The sequence below is a fragment of the Biomphalaria glabrata genome, chromosome 1 (genome assembly GCF_947242115.1).
Source record: "Biomphalaria glabrata chromosome 1, xgBioGlab47.1, whole genome shotgun sequence".
Classification (NCBI taxonomy): Eukaryota; Metazoa; Mollusca; class Gastropoda; family Planorbidae; genus Biomphalaria; species Biomphalaria glabrata.
In genome coordinates this window covers 37,941,618-37,965,182 of record NC_074711.1, presented here as the reverse complement: position 1 = coordinate 37,965,182, position 23,565 = coordinate 37,941,618, and the positions used below count along the sequence as shown (strand labels likewise).

Sequence of the window (23,565 nt, the reverse complement as noted above, 5' to 3'; positions counted from 1 at the left end):
AATTCTTAACTTCATAATTGGTGATTTCCATTCCGTTTACTCAAGAAAAGTAATGTTCTAACTCTACATTGTTTTGTTCCACCAAAAGTTTACTTTGCCTGCAACGTAAAGCACTGAATTTAAAAATCATGAGATGAAGTATGATTGTTCCAAATTTCAAGCTGCTATTTATCGTGTTTACAAAGTTATGAACAGTTAAAAACATACCAATTCAGTTTTTCGGACATTTTCTATAGTCCAATTTCATACCCATAAAAATGCCATTACTTCTCTCCTATATTACATAGAAAGACAATCCTTGCTTTAAAAGGCCGTCATGGGTAGATTTGGTCAGTTGCAGATATGCCTGCTTCTTTTCTCAACTTTTGATTCGGCTCTCTTTCACGCTGGCCACTCTCCTTGCTTCGTATCTCGTGACTCCGACACTCACGGCTTCACGCCACGAGGAGCCATCGAGAGCTAGTGCTTTCCAGCCGTGAATGTCAATATCACACTCATTAAAGGAGCTCTTAATTGTGTCTTTATAGCGCTTGTATCTAGATCTAAATCTGGGCTCTTTTTAATCTGATTTAGATCTCGTCAAGTGTCTAATAAGAATGTCGAGACTGAAATAAAGCGAAGTTCGTTTCATAAATGTTTTTTTTCATTCAATGAGTTAATGAATGGAAAATATATTTTATAATGAACTATCGATACTTTTCCCATTATGACCTTAGATGCATTTTTTTGGTACCAATGCGCGAATCTATGAATGAAGAATCTATGAAGAAGTCCTAACTCCACTGAGGTTTTCATTTAAAAGTGGTGTATTTTTATGAAAAAGCTTGTTGCATAGTTAATTTTAAAAAGTAGCATCAGAGCTTCGAAATGTATAAAATATCATGATGTTCGATTTTCATTTTCTGGGATCAAAGGTGACGGATGGACAGACAGACCACACACAAATAATAGCGGCTATTCCCGTTTCGGAGGCCGCTAAGAAACACTAACAAAATAATGTACCGATTAAAAAAAAAAGGTGAATAAAACTCATATCTCTGGTAAATAAAATAATCTCTTTGGGTTGGGAAAGGCTATGTCATGATACGATATCTAAACACATGAGCGACTCAGAATATGTACTTGTACACATGCGCACAGCGATCTCGCCTCTGGTCAAACACCGCCATGTAAGGATCTACATGAGGAGTGATCGATGACCTCTTATCGATCGTTTAGTTTTAAAACTAATTAAAAGTTCTCACCACGCCGGCCCCACCTTTAGTCATGCAGACTTCGGCTCTGTATGGAACACAGTTTTTTAAACTGAATGTTTTTCTGGTTCAGTGTTTATGAATTCATCTGTTTTGACATGTAACACGGAGCTCATCATCTTGGGAACAACCGGGACTAATCGTCATAGAAGGACTGAACATTGGTCTGCTACGTCACAACATGTGGGCAGTTTAGACCAATAGGGTGTTGCCACTTCACAGGCCTGTACTACGTGGCAACGATCTATTGGTATCCAAAGCCCACAGGTTGCGACGTCGTAGGCCAATGGTGAGGCCATTCTGTAACGAATGGTCTCGACACAACACACTTTTTTGTCGATTAGATCAGCGTATGTCAACCTTATGGGGTTACGGTACCTTTGAACGCACCAGTTCACAATTCCGAGCCAAGCTTGGCAATGAATGTATTTAAAGAGGAAAATATTCGGTTAATTTGTGTATATTGGTACCAGGAAACAAATGTCTTCTTAAAGTGTTCTTCAGCGAAGAGGTCGAGAAACGTTTGAAAAAAAAAAGGGGGGGGGGCTCTGTGGTCAGCCTTAATTACTACTATATAACAAGGTCTCATTTATCTTCAGCGGTCACTTTCAGTTTAGCCAAAAAGAAATTCCGGCTTGTTCCTAATGTGTACAAGGGGACGTCAAGGGACGGTTCCACGACAATTCGTTCACTACTTTACGTTCACTCGACTATTCGTTCACCCGACATTTCGTTCACCCGACATTTCGTTCACCCGACATATCGCTCACCCGACATATCGCTCACCAACAGTTGTCTCACAGACAACTTGTTCACTGACAGTTGGTTCACGACAAATCTTTCACACGACAAATCGTTCACTGACAATTCGTTCACAGACAAATTGTTTACATACAAATCGTTCATTGGATAGTAACATATTGTTAATATTATATATTCTCGTCGCGTGTTTAATTTGTTTACATTAAAACTTAAGTAGCTATTATTTCCACACAAAAAAAAATAAAAAAATTGATTGCTAGATATCGGGCCTAATCCGAGTTTCTTTGTTAATTTTTTTTTTGTAGTTTATTTTTTTGTTAATGAGGACAGTATGTGATAAAAATTATACTAAAAGAAACAAGATTACAAAGAGAGTTTGTGTTGTCACACAAACTCAGAGGCGGCCCCCGTTGGAGTCGGAACCCTGTCGGATCCGCCTATTCGCAAGGAATATTCAAGACGTGATTTTGTTTTGATTGTCAAAAGTAATAATGTTTCAAAGATTCATTTGGCGTTGTAAAAAATGTTTTCTGTTAAGTGTTTTACATGTTTGGGATGTTCCTTCAAAGTTAAAGATAATTTACGTCCTTATCCAAATCTCCCACTGGACGACGGGGATAGGAGCGAGCACTGAGCAGGGTATGAAACGGGAGTGTCGAGATAATCAGTCCAGCGCGCTAACTGCACTGTGTATCGGGAGTTTTCAATGCTGATCTCAGGCGATCACTTAACGCTACTCTACTTATTCCAGAAGAGTTAGAAGAGTCTTATCAAAGACGACGCAGTTGCACTGTTTGCTTTTATGTGAAAAATAACGCCAAATTTTTAAAATTTCTTTAAACGATCATAACAAGAATATGGCTTGAATATATTTCTCGTCCATTGGTGAATTTGATGGAGGCCGCCTCTGAGTTTGTGTGATAACACAAACTCTCTTTGTAATCTTGTTTCTTTTAAGTATAATTTTTGTCATATACTGTCCTCATTAACAAAGCATTAACAACAACAAAAAAATTAACAAAGAAACTCGGATTAGGCGCGGGTGAACGAATAGTCGCGTGAACGAATTGTTGGTGAACGAATTGTCGTGTCCCGTCAAGGGACTTATAAAGTTATGTAGGTTTATTCTCTACCTTAAATGGGAAATTCAATTCTGGTTATAGCTATTGCTTTTTACAAAGCTTTTTCAAAGCATATATTATGTAGTATATATAATACAACATAACTAATACATTTACAACCTGTGCGTTAAATGAAAAGGTTTAAATTGAACAGAAAATTATTTTTTACCTGTCCAAATTTCCCATCTAGTTTGCCTCACAATTTGACAGCTGTTAGGAAAACTCATCGGATGCTGCTGTGAAGCCATTGACTCGTATGTCCGGAAGTAAGCCAGTGAAATTGACGGCGCGTATGAAGCTTGACATAGTTGTGTTGTAATAATGGTGTCTTGTTGGAACAGACATTGGCAATGGGCCAACACAGACCGTACAAATATCAAGGCTCTTGCACATCATGGAATTAAGAAGAATGTTAGTAGAGTACTTCAATCTATGCATTAGCTTCATTAGCACTTCAACTGTAGAATTCGCTTCATTTATGCATCAACGAATAAATAAGACTACTTTTTTGTTCCTCCCTTTTATGTATCCCCCCCCCCCTTTTTTTTTTAACGCTCTAACCATGAACTCAACAGTGTTCTTCAGCTTACGTCTCGAGAGACAGTCTTTTCCCTTTGCAACTAATTGTGTGACTAAAGAGGCCAATCCTTGACACACAGCTGCGGTCACAGGTTGGGCGTCTATAATCACCAGGCGCCGTTTCATTTTCACCCTTCTTTCTACAACTGTTGTGTATGGTATCTGCAATCCGGAAATCGTTTCCATGTGGATCTATCCAGTGCCACCTTTTCCCAGCTGCTAGTGTCGATTGGTTGAAGACATTCAGCTTGTTTTCCTGTCATGAGTAGGTTGACCATGTTTCACTTCCGTAAAGTGTTCATGACACAGGTCCGGTCATGTCGATCTTAACCAATCAGCAACACTAAACTTGCATGTTAACGAATGTAGCGATAGAAATAGAAACGATTTTATCTTGTGCTTTGAAACCCATTTTTTGCGCTCTTGTACTATGGCATCCTCTTGGTACGCCACTGCTGTCGCCAGATAATCTAGATTATAGAACTAGACTTCTGACTAGATTATAACTCACAAGTATAGCACAAAAAACATTATATGTCAAACACACAATCCGCGCCATTTGTGCCGCGTTATTTTTGTTGGGAAATTTCGCTTTATTTTGTCTCACTTTGTCCACTTAGTGTACGTCGGTTGAAAGACTGAAACTTCCTAGCACTGGTGCAGGTCTGATGTTCTGCAGCAGTGCAACTCGGGAGTGCTGGAACATATCTCCATGCATACATCAGTCAACACTAGCTAACAGCCAACTTGAAATCAAATAGTGTGTCTCTTAATGAGCCACTTGTTTCGCAATAAAGCTATAGTGCAGTGGCATAGCAATCATTGGGTTTAGGGGTTCATTGCGCGGGGGCCCATGACTAATATGTGCCCACAGAGGCATTTTTGTCATACCCAACTCATACTCCTAGTTTTTTTATCAGGTGGCGGGGCTAGGCAACTGCAAGAGTGCAAGAGTGTCTGTTACCTTGCTAGGCTACTGCAAGAGTGTCCGTTACCTAGCTAGGCTACTGCAAGAGTGTCTGTTACCTTGCTAGGCTACTGCAAGAGTGTCTGTTACCTTGCTAGGCTACTGCAAGAGTGTCTGTAACCTTGATAGGCTACTGCAAGAGTGTCTGTTACCTTGCTAGGCTACTGCAAGAGTGTCCGTTACCTAGCTAGGCTACTGCAAGAGTGTCTGTTACCTTGCTAGGCTACTGCAAGAGTGTCCGTTACCTAGCTAGGCTACTGCAAGAGTGTCTGTTACCTTGCTAGGCTACTGCAAGAGTGTCCGTTACCTAGCTAGGCTACTGCAAGAGTGTCTGTTACCTTGCTAGGCTACTGCAAGAGTGTCTGTTACTTTGCTAGGCTACTGCAAGAGTGTCTGTTACCTTGCTAGGCTACTGCAAGAGTGTCTGTAACCTTGATAGGCTACTGCAAGAGTGTCTGTAACCTTGATAGGCTACTGCAAGAGTGTCTGTTACCTTGCTAGGCTACTGCAAGAGTGTCCGTTACCTAGCTAGGCTACTGCAAGAGTGTCTGTTAACTTGCTAGGCTACTGCAAGAGTGTCCGTTACCTAGCTAGGCTACTGCAAGAGTGTCTGTTACCTTGCTAGGCTACTGCAAGAGTGTCCGTTACCTAGCTAGGCTACTGCAAGAGTGTCTGTTACCTTGCTAGGCTACTGCAAGAGTGTCTGTTACCTAGCTAGGCTACTGCAAGAGTGTCTGTTACCTAGCTAGGCTACTGCAAGAGTGTCTGTTACCTTGCTAGGCTACTGCAAGAGTGTCCGTTACCTAGCTAGGCTACTGCAAGAGTGTCTGTTACCTTGCTAGGCTACTGCAAGAGTGTCCGTTACCTAGCTAGGCTACTGCAAGAGTGTCTGTAACCTTGCTAGGCTACTGCAAGAGTGTCTGTTACCTTGCTAGGCTACTGCAAGAGTGTCCGTTACCTTGCTAGGCTACTGCAAGAGTGTCTGTAACCTTGATAGGCTACTGCAAGAGTGTCCGTTACCTAGCTAGGCTACTGCAAGAGTGTCTGTAACCTTGCTAGGCTACTGCAAGAGTGTCTGTAACCTTGCTAGGCTACTGCAAGAGTGTCTGTTACCTTGCTAGGCTACTGCAAGAGTGTCTATTACCTTGCTAGGCTACTGCAAGAGTGTCTGTAACCTTGATAGGCTACTGCAAGAGTGTCTGTAACCTTGATAGGCTACTGCAAGAGTGTCTGTTACCTTGCTAGGCTACTGCAAGAGTGTCCGTTACCTAGCTAGGCTACTGCTAGAGTGTCTGTTAACTTGCTAGGCTACTGCAAGAGTGTCCGTTACCTAGCTAGGCTGCTGCAAAAGTGTCTGTTACCTTGCTAGGCTACTGCAAGAGTGTCCGTTACCTAGCTAGGCTACTGCAAGAGTGTCTGTTACCTTGCTAGGCTACTGCAAGAGTGTCTGTTACCTTGCTAGGCTACTGCAAGAGTGTCTGTTACTTTGCTAGGCTACTGCAAGAGTGTCTGTTACCTTGCTAGGCTACTGCAAGAGTGTCTGTTACCTTGCTAGGCTACTGCAAGAGTGTCTGTTACCTTGCTAGGCTACTGCAAGAGTGTCTGTTACTTTGCTAGGCTACTGCAAGAGTGTCTGTTACCTTGCTAGGCTACTGCAAGAGTGTCTGTTACCTTGCTAGGCTACTGCAAGAGTGTCTGTTACCTTGCTAGGCTACTGCAAGAGTCTCCGTTACCTAGCTAGGCTACTGCAAGAGTGTCCGTTACCTAGCTAGGCTACTGCAAGAGTGTCTGTTACCTTGCTAGGCTACTGCAAGAGTGTCCGTTACCTAGCTAGGCTACTGCAAGAGTGTCTGTTACCTTGCTAGGCTACTGCAAGAGTGTCTGTTACCTAGCTAGGCTACTGCAAGAGTGTCTGTTACCTTGCTAGGATACTGCAAGAGTGTCCGTTACCTAGCTAGGCTACTGCAAGAGTGTCTGTTACCTTGCTAGGCTACTGCAAGAGTGTCCGTTACCTAGCTAGGCTACTGCAAGAGTGTCTGTAACCTTGCTAGGCTACTGCAAGAGTGTCTGTTACCTTGCTAGGCTACTGCAAGAGTGTCCGTTACCTATCTAGGCTACTGCAAGAGTGTCTGTAACCTTGCTAGGCTACTGCAAGAGTGTCTGTAACCTTGCTAGGCTACTGCAAGAGTGTCTGTTACCTTGCTAGGCTACTGCAAGAGTGTCTGTTACCTTGCTAGGCTACTGCAAGAGTGTCTGTAACCTTGATAGGCTACTGCAAGAGTGTCTGTAACCTTGATAGGCTACTGCAAGAGTGTCTGTTACCTTGCTAGGCTACTGCAAGAGTGAGTGTCCGTTACCTAGCTAGGCTACTGCAAGAGTGTCTGTTAACTTGCTAGGCTACTGCAAGAGTGTCCGTTACCTAGCTAGGCTACTGCAAGAGTGTCGTTTACCTTGCTAGGCTACTGCAAGAGTGTCCTTTACCTAGCTAGGCTACTGCAAGAGTGTCTGTTACCTTGCTAGGCTACTGCAAGAGTGTCCGTTACCTAGCTAGGCTACTGCAAGAGTGTCTGTTACCTTGCTAGGCTACTGCAAGAGTGTCTGTTACCTTGCTAGGCTACTGCAAGAGTGTCTGTTACTTTGCTAGGCTACTGCAAGAGTGTCTGTTACCTTGCTAGGCTACTGCAAGAGTGTCTGTAACCTTGCTAGGCTACTGCAAGAGTGTCTGTTACCTTGCTAGGCTACTGCAAGAGTGTCTGTTACCTTGCTAGGCTACTGCAAGAGTGTCTGTTACCTTGCTAGGCTACTGCAAGAGTGTCCGTTACCTTGCTAGGCTACTGCAAGAGTGTCTGTTACCTAGCTAGGCTACTGCAAGAGTGTCTGTTACCTTGCTAGGCTACTGCAAGAGTGTCTGTTACCTAGCTAGGCTACTGCAAGAGTGTCTGTTACCTTGCTAGGCTACTGCAAGAGTGTCTGTTACCTTGCTAGGCTACTGCAAGAGTGTCTGTAACCTTGCTAGGCTACTGCAAGAGTGTCCGTTACCTTGCTAGGCTACTGCAAGAGTGTCCGTTACCTAGCTAGGCTACTGCAAGAGTGTCCGTTACCTAGCTAGGCTACTGCAAGAGTGTCTGTTACCTTGCTAGGCTACTGCAAGAGTGTCTGTTACCTTGCTAGGCTACTGCAAGAGTGTCTGTTACTTTGCTAGGCTACTGCAAGAGTGTCTGTTACCTTGCTAGGCTACTGCAAGAGTGTCTGTTACCTTGCTAGGCTACTGCAAGAGTGTCTGTTACCTTGCTAGGCTACTGCAAGAGTGTCTGTAACCTTGATAGGCTACTGCAAGAGTGTCTGTTACCTTGCTAGGCTACTGCAAGAGTGTCCGCTGATAATGTTGAGATGACAACGCACTTTGTCCAAGTCCTTCTTGTGTGTGTGCACACCTCCCTTACATTTGTTGTCCGCGTGCAAGGAGTCGTGATCTTAAACACTTCCCTGTCTTTACTTTTGACACCTTTTTGTGTTTCTGCTTTCTAATATCGCTTGACCTAACTCCCCTCAACGGGCTAGCCATTGTCAGCATCACATCCGGAATTCTTCTTAACACACCTTCCCTGTAACCTTTGTCTCTAAATGTATATTCCTTTTTGTTTTCTATTCCAAACGTCATCTTGTTACGATCATTCAGCTACACGCCATGCAGAAGTTTAAAATGAAAAGCAAAAACTATTTGTTCCATTTAGTACATCAAATCAGTAACACATTGTAACGGAGATAAAAAAAAATATAGACGCATATGAGCTACCTCCCGTGGCCTATTTGTATTTGCTTATTAACTTCCTCGTGATTTTTTGTGTTGGTATAATCTCATAATCCTTTGATTGTTTCCCTGTCTGCGTGTTGTTTCAATGTATTGCGTTGCTATAACACACATATATATATATATATATATATTGTTTATCACAACAGTCAGCATTTCAGTCTTTCGATATTTGTATTTCTTTATCTTCATCGAAATAGCAACAACTAACACCCCCACCACCTCCTTTTAAAAAAAAAAAGTTTGAAGTTTATCTTGTCTGTTTTTGTCTGTAGCCAATGGAGGTTAGGGGTGACCGATACATTGTTTGTTAAGAGTTTGATAAGCGGAGTTATCTTGACCTGTTCGTTTCGATTGCTCCTGTTACATTCCGAAAATGAAAAGCACTTACCCGTGGACTTGACTCAGTCAACTGTGACGAATTGGGCGGCCACTTGGGCTCAACAGAAGACGTTTAGTGTAGTGTATCGTCAGTCCGGGTATTACAGTCGGACTAACCTACTTTCTCTGTGGCGTCAGTCGTAACGTATGTAGTCTATGTGTCTGGTTCATACTTTGTTTAAACAGTACTTCCCATCCTCCCCCCCCCCCCCCTTGAGTCTTCTACTTGATCTATTTACTTGGACGTTTGGTTTCTCCACGTCTAGTTAGGGCATTGTTCAAAGCTCGTTACTCCTCGTCTAGTCAGGGCATTGTTCAAAGCTCGTTACTCCTCGTCTAGTCAGGGCATTGTTCAAAGCTCGTTACTCCTCGTCTAGTCTGGGCATTGTTCAAAGCTCGTTACTCCTCGTCTAGTCAGGGCATTGTTCAAAGCTCGTTACTCCTCGTCTAGTCAGGGCATTGTTCAAAGCTCGTTACTCCTCGTCTAGTCAGGGCATTGTTCAAAGCTCGTTACTCCTCGTCTAGTCAGGGCATTGTTCAAAGCTCGTTACTCCTCGTCTAGTCAGGGCATTGTTCAAAGCTCGTTACTCCTCGTCTAGTCAGGGCATTGTTCAAAGCTCGTTACTCCTCGTCTAGTCAGGGCATTGTTCAAAGCTCGTTACTCCTCGTCTAGTCAGGGCATTGTTCAAAGCTCGTTACTCCTCGTCTAGTCAGGGCATTGTTCAAAGCTCGTTACTCCTCGTCTAGTCAGGGCATTGTTCAAAGCTCGTTACTCCTCGTCTAGTCAGGGCATTGTTCAAAGCTCGTTACTCCTCGTCTAGTCAGGGCATTGTTCAAAGCTCGTTACTCCTCGTCTAGTCAGGGCATTGTTCAAAGCTCGTTACTCCTCGTCTAGTCAGGGCATTGTTCAAAGCTCGTTACTCCTCGTCTAGTCAGGGCATTGTTCAAAGCTCGTTACTCCTAGTCTAGTCAGGGCATTGTTCAAAGCTCGTTACTCCTCGTCTAGTCAGGGCATTGTTCAAAGCTCGTTACTCCTCGTCTAGTCAGGGCATTGTTCAAAGCTCGTTACTCCTCGTTTATTCATTCACTATTTTGCCTTTATGCCTCTGAGTACTACTGCTTCCTGGTGACTGATAGAGAATACAATGTCTAGTAACAAGTAGATGATATGAACCCAATCAGGTCCAAGTCTTGAAGTGCTTGCCAGTCTCTACAGTCAGTTTAAAAAAAAGTTTTAGATATCTTGATTTAAATAATGAACAATTCATAATAATTTAACAAAAAAGTGTATTTCTTTTCCCCAATGTTTCACCACTAATGGGGCATGGACGACCTTAACTATCAAGTAATTGGTGAGGAGTTGACTTTGGAACAGCTGTCAACATCAACACATTGGGTAAAACTAATTACTGACGCATTGAATATATTTAGACATCCAAGCTATGTGCTGAGGGAGTTTGGGAAATTATTGGGTGTGAACATATTGTTAAACTAGCTGTTTTTGTGTGAGTCCTATTACTAACTGCTATTTCCTGATCTTGTTGATCAACAGTGCCATCGTAGAGAAGTATTTGTTGGAGAAGTCTCGCATTGTGTTTCAAGCCAAAGATGAAAGGTAAGTAACCCTCTGATAGCCTGCCCTCATTTCCTAGTTCACCTTCATCCCCCCCCCCGCCCCTCTCCATTATAACTGACCTTAGCTCCTCCTCCACAACTAATTCTGTACAGCTTGTTCTTTCCTTCGTTTCTTTCTCCTGTCTACTTCCTCCCACTTCCCTCTAGTCTCTGTCTCCCGTCTACTTCCTCCCACGTCCCTCAATCTCTGTCTCCTGTCTACTTCCTCCCACTTCCCTCTAGTCTCTGTCTCCCGTCTCTCCCACTTCCCTCTAGTCTCTGTCTCCTGTCTACTTCCTCCTACTTCCCTCTAGTCTCTGTTTCCTGTCTACTTCCTCCCACTTCCCTCTAGTCTCTGTCTCCTGTCTACTTCCTCCTACTTCCCTCTAGTCTCTGTTTCCTGTCTACTTCCTCCCACTTCCCTCTAGTCTCTGTCTCCTGTCTACTTCCTCCCACTTCCCTCTAGTCTCTGTCTCCTGTCTACTTCCTCCCACTTCCATCTAGTCTCTGTCTCCTGTCTACTTCCTCCCACTTCCCTCTAGTCTCTGTCTTCTGTCTACTTCCTCCCACTTCCTCTAGTCTCTGTCTCCTGTCTACTTCCTCCCACTTCCCTCTAGTCTCTGTCTCCTGTCTACTTCCTCCCACTTCCCTCTAGTCTTTGTCTCCCGTCTACTTCCTCCCACTTCCCTCTAGTCTCTGTCTCCTGTCTACTTCCTCCCACTTCCCTCTAGTCTCTGTCTCCTGTCTACTTCCTCCCACTTCCCTCTAGTCTCTGTCTCCTGTCTACTTCCTCCCACTTCCCTCTAGTCTCTGTCTCCTGTCTACTTCCTCCCACTTCCCTCTAGTCTTTGTCTCCCGTCTACTTCCTCCCACTTCCCTCTAGTCTCTGTCTCCTGTCTACTTCCTCCCACTTCCCTCTAGTCTCTGTCTCCCGTCTACTTCCTCCCACTTCCCTCTAGTCTCTGTCTCCTGTCTACTTCCTCCCACTTCCCTCTAGTCTCTGTCTCTCCCACTTCCCTCTAGTCTCTGTCTCTCGTCTACTTCCTCCCACTTCCCTCTAGTCTCCTGTCTCTCCCACTTCCCTCTAGTCTCTGTCTACTTCCTCCCACTTCCCTCTAGTCTCTGTCTCCCGTCTACTTCCTCCCACTTCCCTCTAGTCTCTGTCTCCCGTCTACTTCCTCCCACTTCCCTCTAGTCTCTGTCTCCTGTCTACTTCCTCCCACTTCCCTCTAGTCTCTGTCTCTCGTCTACTTCCTCCCACTTCCCTCTAGTCTCTGTCTCCTGTCTACTTCCTCCCACTCCCCTCTAGTCTCTGTCTCCCGTCTACTTCCTCCCACTTCCCTCTAGTCTCTGTCTCCTGTCTACTTCCTCCCACTTCCCTCTAGTCTCTGTCTCCTGTCTACTTACTCCCACTTCCCTCTAGTCTCTGTCTCCTGTCTACTTACTCCCACTTCCCTCTAGTCTCTGTCTCCTGTCTACTTACTCCCACTTCCCTCTAGTCTCTGTCTCCCTCTTGTTTGCTAGCTAGGAGTAGATATGTTGAAAATACATGCCATATTCTTCTTCTGTAACTCTGTGTGTGGATTGTTGGTGCACTAATGCTGACTCTTTCACAACTTGTTCTCACCTGTCCTATTCTTGTGCTTTACTTTGATCAAGGCTGTAAAGAGTAGCCTGGTTTTCTTCTTGATTCCTTTCAACTTTCTCTCTCTCCCCCCCCCCACACACACACACTTGGCACTGTGCCTTGTCGAGGAAGTCAGCTGGTCAACATAACCCTACCCCCCTTCTCTTTTAGTTCTCTCTTCATTTTCTCCACCACCCACTCACTCCTTTTCTTTATACTTTTCCCTCCCTACCCCCTCTCTGTAAAGTATTACAAAACATAGTTCATTGTGTCTGGGCCTTATTCATCTGGATAGTCTAGAGGGGTAAAAACAACCACCACCACCATTAATTGTTTTTCATGCAAACAAGACACAAAAAGTTTCAGCTTGATAAAGTCATAATGCATTCCCTCAAGGCTTCAATAACTTTTTATCTTTTCATACCTTTTTGTTTTAAAATAAAAATAAATTCTAACATTTTTTTTTTATTGAAGATATTGTGAACATTTTTTTTCTATTGTCATCCTCTTTGTGTGTGTGTGTGCTTACATTTTTGCACATTGCAAGTGATGATCTTGTATTAGACCTCACACATCTTCACTTCTTTCTACTTTTGGACATTCTAAATACATGTTTATAAATCAGTATTCTAGATAAGATAAGGTAAAGGCCAGTATCCCATAAAGGGGTAGTGTCATAATGAGTGATTTTTAAGTCCATCCATGCTTTGTAAAGCTAGCTACCTAGCAACATTAAGCTTCCAAGCATGAGAAAACATTCACAGTAGAATGGATGGCTGCCTGGTCGTGCGGTTAGCGCGCTGGACTGTCGTTCGGATTTATCGACGGTCGAGGGTTCAAACCCTGCCCGCTGCCATCCCCCGTCGTCCTGCGGGAGGTTTGGACTAGGAAGTAAACTATCTTCAACTCTGAAGGAACATCCGAAACATGTAAAACATTTTACAAAAACATTTATTTAGGCAGCTATATTTAGTTTTTAGAAATTCCCATTTCCTACAGCTGCCGTTGTGACAGTCAAGGCATTGAATGCTATCTGATTAGACACACTTGACTTTTGGAGATAATTAAATTGCTATAATTAAATTGCTACTTGATCTATCTAATGATGGTCTTAGTCACTAAAAGCAGCACTCCTGAAGTCCAACTACTTGTGAGACCTAATCACTGTAGATGTCAGTTTCTTCTATACATAGGTTAGGGTTGTCCTTAAGTGACATATTCCTTATTGAAGATTTTTACATAAAAGGACTATCATTTGTAAGCTGGCTCATTCTGGCACTACTTGCAATTACATAAAAGTAGATTGTATTTTGACTTTCTTGCTGTCTTAATTCCATTAGTTCAAAACAGAGGAGCATAGCAGACCCAGGCCTGACTCAACATCTCAGTAGAATGCATTTTTTTTTCTGTGGACGCACATTTCAGTCAGTTTTGTGACATGGCCTTAGTGTGCAGAAGCTGTTTGAGTTAATTAAGTGCTTTATCTTTGAGATGTCAGAGTCCCAGCAGCATTTGTGGCATTCATTTACACCTTTTCCTATTAAAGTCACTGTGAACTAGATCTAAATGATACATAATCAAAGAATCATGGAAAAAAACAATGTGAACATGTTATTAAAATATTTGTGTGTAGTTATGTCTTGAAACACTGCTGGCTAATGCAAGTATATAAAAAATGGACTCTAGTTAAATAAAGACATTAATGAGTTTCTAAATCAACTTCTCTGCTGTGTTTTCTGGGTAAGGTGCGAGCCATGATCTAAATATCTCCAGCAATTACACTGCTGCATTTTTATGACTGAATATAATTTAAGAGACATGATTGACGTAGACAGCAGGATGATCTATGTCACATGGCTGGCTAATTGGCTAAGGAATTGGAGGATTAGGGTAGAATAAGTGAAGATGCAATTGTACAAGCGAATGTCAGTTTGAGTTTGTTGTACCTTTGCAACCTGTTGGCAGCCCATTCCACATATTTCACAGCTGTGAACTTGATAAACTCAGAGCTTTGATGGTGCTCTTTCTTACTGCAGCAGTAGCTCATGCTCATTCTAAAAGAATTTACTTTTTTTTATTTGCATCTTCTTCTTGTTTGATGTCACAATTTCAAAATTCTCTTTTCTCATATGTATCTTCATTTAAAGATGGTAACATCTTTTACTTATATAATGTTACTTGAAATGTTTTTTTTTTGTCTTATGCAGTCCTGGAATTACCATAAAACTTTTTGTTTTTATTGTTGTTGACTATTTTCAGAAACTACCATGTGTTCTACTATTTACTGGCAGGTGCTGATGATAAAGAGAAAGAATCTTTACATCTGCTCAAAGCTGACCAATACAATTATCTCTCGCAGGTAAAACATAACAACTTGCTAATTAGATCCAGAGGTACACTTTCTAAATAAGGGTTTCCGTTGAGCTGATCTTAATTGCACAATTAAATTGTTTCATGCTTAGTGAGGTAGGGTAAACCAAATCCTATTAATAGGCAGAGTGTTTGTCCTGAAGATTGGCTAAAAGGAGCAAGCTAAGATAATATCAGCTACTACAAAATCACACAAAGAATGTATGACATTGGCTTGAAGAGAACAAAATGAGAAAGTTGGGTGCAGTAGAGGAAGTAAAAAGAAAAGACTGGACCCTTGTATCTTAAAAGTGATGAATCAATCAAATGATTTGACTTCCTTCTCTCCCTGTGGCTTCTTTCTCAATGCTCATTAGTCAAAATAATGTTTTGCCAAGAAGACATAAGCTGTATTTTTTTTACCAAGGTTATATCAATTTCTGTCTGTCTGGTAAAAATCTTGTACATGCTATTTCTCCCACTTCCCATTCTCAGATCAAGTTGAAATGTAGTATGATTATTCATTTTCAAAGTCAGCACATGATTTATTATGAATATATTTTATATGAATGTTAATCTTAGTACATGATAAGTAATGATAACACAATTTTCTGTAGTCTTGTTTTACTCTTTCCTAGTATTGAAAAATAACAAACACACTTTTATAAAGCCAAGTGTTGCATATTCCTAGTACTGGATATCATGATGTACTGTTGTCTTGTGTTGTACATTCCCAGTACTGAGCGATGCCATGATTTTCTGGTTTCATTTTCTGTACATTTATAGTACTGAATGATGTTACTCTTTCTCATTTATCTCTCGTGGATTTTAAAGTAAAAACAATCACAATTATAAGCGTCTTCACTTGTGTTTTAACATGATTAAATCCACAGAGTGCCTGTTACAGTGTTGAAGGTGTTGATGAGAAGCATGAGTTCTCCAGACTCAGACAGTCAATGGAAATGGTTGGATTCTCACCAGAAACACAGAGAAAGTCAGTTTCTTACTATTTCTTTGTCCTTATTTTGAGTGCTGGGCAAACCAGAGTATTTAGCACTGAGATTACTCACGCTCAGGTGAAAGAAAGTTAAGAGGCAGAGATGATAAGTTCCATTAGCTTTTAGTGGGTTGGACCCACTTCACAATTGATAAACTAGTCCCATTAATGGATACTTCAGATGTGTTTAACAAATACAAATGCAATTCTCTACAATCAAGTTATTTGACTTCTCTTAATGCGAGCTAAGCAAGCACGAACATTCTTTGATATTACAAATTAAAGGTCTTTTTTTAAACATAGTACCAAAAATACTTTAATATATCTTCTCAAATATCATACCCAGCCCTATACAAATATAGAACTTACAGCTAAACTTTTTTTTGTGTATATTGTTTATTGCTTTGAAATGTAGGTTATTTATTCAATGCTGAACATAGTATAGGCTGTAACTAGACTAATATTCTTAGTACTTTAAGAAAAGTTGATTAGATTAAATGCTCCATTTCTTCAATGTAAATGATGATATATATTAACATAAAAATGTTACTTTTAGAGATTTACAGATATATGGGGCATGTATAAATAAAGTGTTTATCTGTTTCTGAGAGCTAGTTGTGTAGCTAGTTTTTGTAAAGAAAGTGTTTATCTGTTTCTGAAAGCTAGTTGTGTAGCTAGTTTTTGTAAAGAAAGTGTTTATCTGTTTCTGAGAGCTAGTTGTGTAGCTAGTTTTTGTAAAGAAAGTGTTTATCTGTTTCTGAGATCTAGTTGTGTAGCTAGTTCTTATAAAGAAAGTGTTTATCTGTTTCTAAGAGCTAGTTGTGTAGGCATTTCCTATAAAGAAAGTGTTTATCTGTTTATGAGATCTAGTTGTGTAGGCATTTCTTATAAAGAAAGTGTTTATCTGTTTCTGAGATCTAGTTGTGTAGCTAGTTCTTATAAAGAAAGTGTTTATCTGTTTCTGAGAGCTAGTTGTGTAGCTAGTTTTTGTAAAGAAAGTGTTTATCTGTTTCTGAGATCTAGTTGTGTAGCTAGTTTTTGTAAAGAAAGTGTTTATCTGTTTCTGAGAGCTAGTTGTGTAGCTAGTTTTTGTAAAGAAAGTGTTTATCTGTTTCTGAGATCTAGTTGTGTAGCTAGTTCTTATAAAGAAAGTGTTTATCTGTTTCTGAGAGCTAGTTGTGTAGGCATTTCCTATAAAGAAAGTATTTATTTGTTTTTGAGAGCTAGTTATGTAGCTAGTTCTTATAAAGAAAGTGTTTATCTGTTTCTGAGAGCTAGTTGTGTAGGCATTTCCTATAAAGAAAGTTTTTATCTGTTTCTGAGAGCTAGTTGTGTAGGCATTTCCTATAAAGAAAGTATTTATTTGTTTTTGAGAGCTAGTTATGTAGCTAGTTCTTATAAAGAAAGTGTTTATCTGTTTCTGAGAGCTAGTTGTGTAGGCATTTCCTATAAAGAAAGTTTTTATCTGTTTCTGAGAGCTAGTTGTGTAGGCATTTCCTATAAAGAAAGTGTTTATCTGTTTCTGAGAGCTAGTTGTGTAGCTAGTTCTTATAAAGAAAGTGTTTATCTGTTTCTGAGAGCTAGTTGTGTAGCTAGTACAGCAAACAATCATTGGACAACCTTTAGTCTTGATTGGGCCCACAGATGTTCTTGGACAACCTTTAGTCTTGATTGGGCCCACAGATGTTCTTAAATTTCATTTCTTAGCCATGTTAACTATCTGCTAATTCTTTGGAATTTTAATTACAGAGGCAGGTTTCTTTTATTTAACAAGATGAAAGTGGTTTTCTTTTATTCTCTTGAGTCAGAAAAAGAAAATAAATCACTAGATTTAATCTCACTTTTTAGTAAACATTCTGATTTTTTTTAAGTTACTGGTAATGAGGATTAATCTTAAATGTCATTTTGAGATGCAATTTTTTTCTTCAACTTAAAAAATTCTTACCTTTTTTTTTAACATGTAAACGTCATGAAACAATTAAAATATTATTTTTTTTTACAACAGAATTTTCAGTGTATTATCTGCTGTTCTCCACCTGGGCAATGTGGAATTTAAAAAAGTAAGTAACAGAATACAGAGATTTCCATGAAGGCAGTCATTGCTCACTCAACTTCTAAGTGCTTGTATATTACTTGAGTCTCTCTAGACTGAAGCTTTTGAATTATCCCTCTTTCATTGGCTTCCTTTGTAGTTTATTGCTCTTCCTTCCCATTGATGTTGCAATCTCATGTTTTATATTTAATCAGCATCCTGCTTCTACCTGGGCTGTGGGCTAACATTCTTTGAGATTTACAGTTTATTTATGGTGTCAAGAGGGAAGCATTTTTTTTTTATATTGGCAATGATTTTGATTTGGAATTCCTCCTATATTTTTTAAAAAGTTGTAATCTATTCTTTAGCATCTTTGGACAAAGAAGACTTTGCTATGTTGTCTAAGAATGAGACAAACTTTTTCTCTTGAGAGCAAGAATGTCATAGTGTCCCATTATTCATATGTGGTTACAAATGTCTCAATTGACTATCTACGTTAGTCTCCTATTGTTATATCCCTAGCACCATTGCTGTGATATATATATACATGCAAGATTTTCTGGTATATTCTTTATAATAGCAGTGAAAGCCTTTATAATAGGGGTAAAACATTCACAATTTATAATAGCAGTATAACATTCAAACCTATTAATAGCAGTAAAATATTTAAACTTTATAATAGCATTAAAAAGATAAATTTTATAATAGCAGTGAAACATTTAAACTTTACAATAGCAGTAAAACATTCAAACTTAATAATATCAGTACTGCTTTGAAACTTTGTATCACTTTATGTCACTAGACTAATAAATAAAAAATTAACTAGATCTATAAGTCAATTAAAAAAACAACACATCTAAACTACATTTAGTAAATACAATCTAAAGCTACTATTAGTTTGAAGCTCCAACTTCAGCTATCTCCCAGTTATCTTGATATAGTTCTAGTCTGGTAAGATCTACTCTCTTGGCCAATAAACACAGATATATATTAGATCATTTATTTGAAACAGAGCTAACTTTTAACATAGTTACAACAAAATTTGATTTATAATTGAGATACCAAATTATTTTAACCCAAATATGTATACAATACTGAATACTGTAGATAGGAATTTGTTAGCCTTGATGTATAGAAATAAATTTAGGGATAGGATTGCATGTCATTAGAATAGATCTAAAAAAAACATTTTGTCCTTTCTAGTAGAAATTTATATTTCTATTCTTCTTGTCACTTCTCTCAACATTTCATGTGAACTAAATCTATTTTCAGTCAATTCATTGTTCCACTGCTCTTGAAAGCCTAATCTTATCTCTGTTAAAAACCAAATGTGGTTATGACTTGAACTTGTGACTTGTGATGACTACATGTTTTTTTAAGAGTGAACAAGTTTTACTAATATAGTATGCATATAAAATATATATGAAAGGGTGAAACTTGCATTTATTAAGTAATAGCAATTTAAGTAAAATCTGAGTATTTATAGTTTCTTTTGTATGGAAAGAAAATGCATAAATAGATATTTTTTCTTATTACTGCAAAATAATGGTAAATGTATTATTTATAGGATGGCTGCCTGGTCGTGCGGTTTGCGCACTGGACTGTCGTTCGGATTTATCGACGGTCGAGGGTTCAAACCCTGCCCGCTCCCATCCCCCATCATCCTGCGGGAGGTTTGGACTAGGAAGTAAACTATCTTCAACTCTGAAGGAACATCCGAAATATGTAAAACATTTTACAAACAAACAATACATTTTACAAACATTTATGTTGGGAAGGCATAAGTACCATCATGGTTGAGGTTTTTTGGGGTTGACAACCACCCCTTGCATGCAAAATGGGGCTCCTTTGCTTGCATCCATGTAATATACATATATATATATATAAACAGGCCAAACATTTTTCTTGCACTTCAGGTTATCCAGTATGCCTGTTAGTATAAATATAGTGACAGTTATTGTGATATTGAGAGGTATCTGCATGTAAGAAAGTCCAACATAAATAACATCATAAAATTACCCTACCTTTTACTGGGACATAAGTAATGCCTAGTTTACTTTAAAAAATATATTAAAAGAGAAAAGCAATTTCTTGTTTTATTTTGGAAAACACAAATAGTCTAATTAGAAAGCATTGAAAATATGGGATTAGGCTGGGGAAAGTGGTCTTATGAAGTATTTGGCTACAGTAACAAAAAATTACTCAGAATTTTATGTTTAGATTAGTCCAGAATTCTGCTCTTTAAATCTCAGCTAACACCAATGAATGAAAACATACTCCTCCGTAATACTGCTGACCAACTTTCTTTCTGCATCATTACAGAAGGGGGATAAACATCACGATGAGTCTGTTACAATTAAAGCAGGGGACTCTGTGAGAATAATTTCCACATTACTAAAGGTATGTTAACATATTATTTTTTGGTTCTATGCTGATTTATATTTCATGGAAGATTTAGAAGTATTGATTTAATGTCAATTTTTATTATTTTTAACAAAAAATTGTTCATGCTGATGAATTAGTTAAGGGTTCAAAGAAAACAGTTACTAATATGAGAAATTGTATGACTCCATTAGGTAAAGGAGCGCTATGTTCTTGAAGCTTTGACGCAGAAAAAATCAACAGCTGGTGATGAAACATTTGTTATTAACTACAAGATGGAAGATGTAAGTTCAAAGTAAAAAAAAATATTGTCTTTTTATGAAACATTGAAAATATAAAAGAGTATTTTTGTTAACTGAATGTAGTACTGTTAATAACATATTGCATAAAAAGGAAGTATACTCAGGAGTCACTAATATTATTTTCAGGCTGTTGCTACTCGAGATGCAATGACCAAATGTATTTATGGTGCTCTGTTTGACTGGATTGTCCTAAAAGTAAACCAGGCTCTACTGGCCAAGAAACATGATTCAGAGCACGAAGGGGATTCCATTGGTGTTTTAGACATATTCGGCTTTGAAGATTTTGGCAATAACAGCTTTGAGCAGTTCTGCATAAATTATGCTAATGAGCACCTTCAGTACTACTTTAACCAGCATATATTCAAGTTTGAGCAGGTCTGTTGTTATTGCTATAATTTGGATACTTAGATCATTTGACAATGCTTTTTTGGAACATTTACTAGGAGTCTTGGTCTTTTTACATTTAAAATTGTTGTTTTTTTGAATATATAACAGCAATTTTTTTGTTTATCCATAAAAGTATAATTAATCATTTGTAATATGTTTTAATGAAAAAAAAATTAAGAAAAGGAATCTATTTCTTTAGGAAGAATATTTACGTGAAGGTATACAATGGAAAAATATAGAATTTATTGACAACACAGGAAGTCTAGAACTGTTTTCCAAACGTCCAAGTGGTCTTTTCTATCTTCTTGATGAAGAGTGCAAGTAAGAAATTTGTTTGTACTTTATTTTGCCAAGATAGTTATTTTGTTGATAAATCTCAATTGCAAACATTTTCTTTATTTTCTTGCACCACTACTCCACTTTTCTTAATTTCAGTTTCCCCGCTGCTACCAATGAAACCCTGCTAAACAAGTTTACACATCATCATAAAAGCAATCCTCATTACCAGGTTCCCCAGTTGAGAGAAGGCGCTTTTAGTATTATGCATTATGCTGGGAGAGTCAAATACCTTGTGAAGGTAATTATGGTCATTATATTCTGTATAGTTCTGTGATAAAGTATCTTAGGTAAGAATGGACTTTAAAAATTTAACAGCTGTTTGGACTGACTAGCTCCATTTCTCAGTAGCCCTGCTCTATGTAAGATCTCAACTTTTCTTGATGTCACTTCACAATTTCTTTTTACTGCCTCTTTTCTATCTTTCTGGAGCTTTGCCAAAGAGAAACAAAAACTTTGATTGCTGGGATTAATATATGACATTGCTGTACTGTCTCATTTGTTTTGTTATAGCCAGTCTGATTAGGAACAGACTCTTGAATCTTTTTGCTTAAAATGTTTATGTCTATCTTATGCTGTGATTTTTTTTTTGAAAGCATTTATCCAGTGTGTCTTAAATAACTGTCAATGATAACTATATTTCATCATCTCATCTGTACCTTGTCTTGCTGTAGTTATATGTGTTATGATAAATTCTTGACAGTCATATTTCAATGTTAATGAATATCTTAAATGTAATATTTCATGATGAATAAAACATAATGTCTTTATGTATGAAACTATTTACTAAAAGTAGCCTTTATCCTATGGCTTTGTTGTCATCTTTCATCCAGATAGAACACTTGTTGATAAAAAATGAATTCATAGGAACATTCAAATATTATCAGGTTAAAAAAAAAAAGGCACTAAGAGACATAAACTTAGTAGTGACATTTGTGTGGACCTTACAGCAACACCGAACTGCTGTCTATAATGGATTGTTAATGAACTCTTAGTTGCTCTCTTGAAACTATTTGGACAGAATAACACTTTTTAGATATAAGCAGTTTTAATCTACACTATATTATAGTTCAACACAAGAACATACTACACTGATGCTGACTTCTCTGTTAGATTATGCAATGTTGTTTTTTTTTCAGTTCAAATTGTCCACCTTAAATGTTAAAGTTATTGTAACAGATTTTTTTAAAACACAGACACACTCTCTACCTAACAATCCTAAGTTACCTTTTGTGCTACCCTTATTTTTAAAAAAAGAGGTGGGACATTTTATTTGTTTTTTTTTAATTAAAAAGATAGATTTGTAATGTGTATAGAAAACGTATTTGTTATTTATAATTAACTTAACTTAATAATAAAATTGCTACTGTTCACACAGGACTTTAGGGAAAAGAATCTTGATCTGGTGCGTCCCGAGATAGTGGACACGTTGAAAAAAAGTAGTCTTGCTTTTGTGAGGGAATTGATGGGTTGGTAACTTGCAACTTTCATTAAATAATTCTTATATAGACTAATTGGCAGTAGGAAGTTTGGCTTAATCTGCATTTATTTTTGAACATTTATTGCAGGAATTGACCCAGTTGCTGTTCTACGCTGGTCCGTAGTTCGTGCATTTTTTAGGTGTTTCTTTGCATTCAAGAAAGCTGGGGAAGTTTATAGGAAAAATGGTGGTGAGTGTGATAAATTCATATACCAGCATTACCTATTTAACGCTCTCCATATTTTAGTCATTACTTATCACTTTGTCACAATCTAGATAACCAGAAACATTTCTATGAGGTTCAAAACTTTGTTGTACCATTTGCAAATCTCTCACCACAATATTTAATAACATTATACAAATCTCTTTGGTGGCCCAGTTGCTTTTTCTGGAAGATTGGATGACTAGTCTTTCCACCAACAATTGCCTGAAAAAAAATCTTGCCATTTGTATTTTGTATGTGTCTTTAAATAAATGCGTGTACATTTTGTGTGTACATATTTGGTGTTCCCATTAGTCTAACAGACTATGAGAAGATTTTGAGATCTATAGATAATAATTCTCAAATATTGTTTATATGGTTATCATTTAAAAAGAAAAAGGGTTTGTATCTTAACCAAATCAATATTATTATCATTTAAAGGTTAATGATGCCTGTTTGTAAAAAAAATGTAGATAGTTGTTTTAATTTTGTATTGTATTAACTAGAATATCACAAAGTGTAGTTTTGGTTGTAGGAAAAGAAAGTCGCAGGCGACAGAAAAGAGCCTCAGACCCAACACTGCAAGATGTCTTGAATGATAATTTGCTCAAGTAAGTAGGTGGTTCTAAAGTGTTGCATGTATTTCACTTCATACAATAGAGACTAAGTCATTCATTTCAAAGGAGCGTGTACATATTTTGGTCATGTTGTTTTGCCTGTCTAAAAGTCAATGTCAAATTCTCTTTAAGTGTTATTTCTTGTATTATTTTTTTTTTGCCTGTCTTTAATTGAATGTGAATTTGCCTTTAAGAGTCTTTTCTTATTTTTCATGTTCAATTTTTAAGAATCACTTTCTCCTACTATGTTTTCATTTTGCCTATATCAAATGTGTCAGTTTAGTGATAACTTTTTGTTGCAATGTTTGATATATTGGAATGTTCTCCCTTATTGAAAGCTACTACGTCATCTTGTTTGAAGTCTTC

At 38.4% G+C, this 23,565-nt stretch overlaps 1 protein-coding gene across 11 annotated transcripts in view; it reads left to right on the top strand.

Moving 5' to 3' along the window:
* Window positions 1–23,565, top strand: part of LOC106064649 (unconventional myosin-IXAa-like) — a 95,581-nt gene that overhangs the window by 33,001 nt on the left and 39,015 nt on the right. For all 11 annotated transcript variants that reach the window (XM_056035309.1, XM_056035283.1, XM_056035297.1 and 8 more), the window contains exons 5-16: window positions 10,427–10,489; window positions 14,375–14,474; window positions 15,358–15,458; window positions 17,467–17,521; window positions 19,816–19,893; window positions 20,070–20,159; window positions 20,304–20,552; window positions 20,764–20,885; window positions 21,000–21,141; window positions 22,279–22,369; window positions 22,469–22,570; window positions 23,118–23,193. In XM_056035309.1, coding sequence (XP_055891284.1) covers window positions 10,427–10,489; window positions 14,375–14,474; window positions 15,358–15,458; window positions 17,467–17,521; window positions 19,816–19,893; window positions 20,070–20,159; window positions 20,304–20,552; window positions 20,764–20,885; window positions 21,000–21,141; window positions 22,279–22,369; window positions 22,469–22,570; window positions 23,118–23,193 — 1,269 coding nt within the window. The remainder of the gene's footprint in view (window positions 1–10,426; window positions 10,490–14,374; window positions 14,475–15,357; window positions 15,459–17,466; window positions 17,522–19,815; window positions 19,894–20,069; window positions 20,160–20,303; window positions 20,553–20,763; window positions 20,886–20,999; window positions 21,142–22,278; window positions 22,370–22,468; window positions 22,571–23,117; window positions 23,194–23,565) is intronic.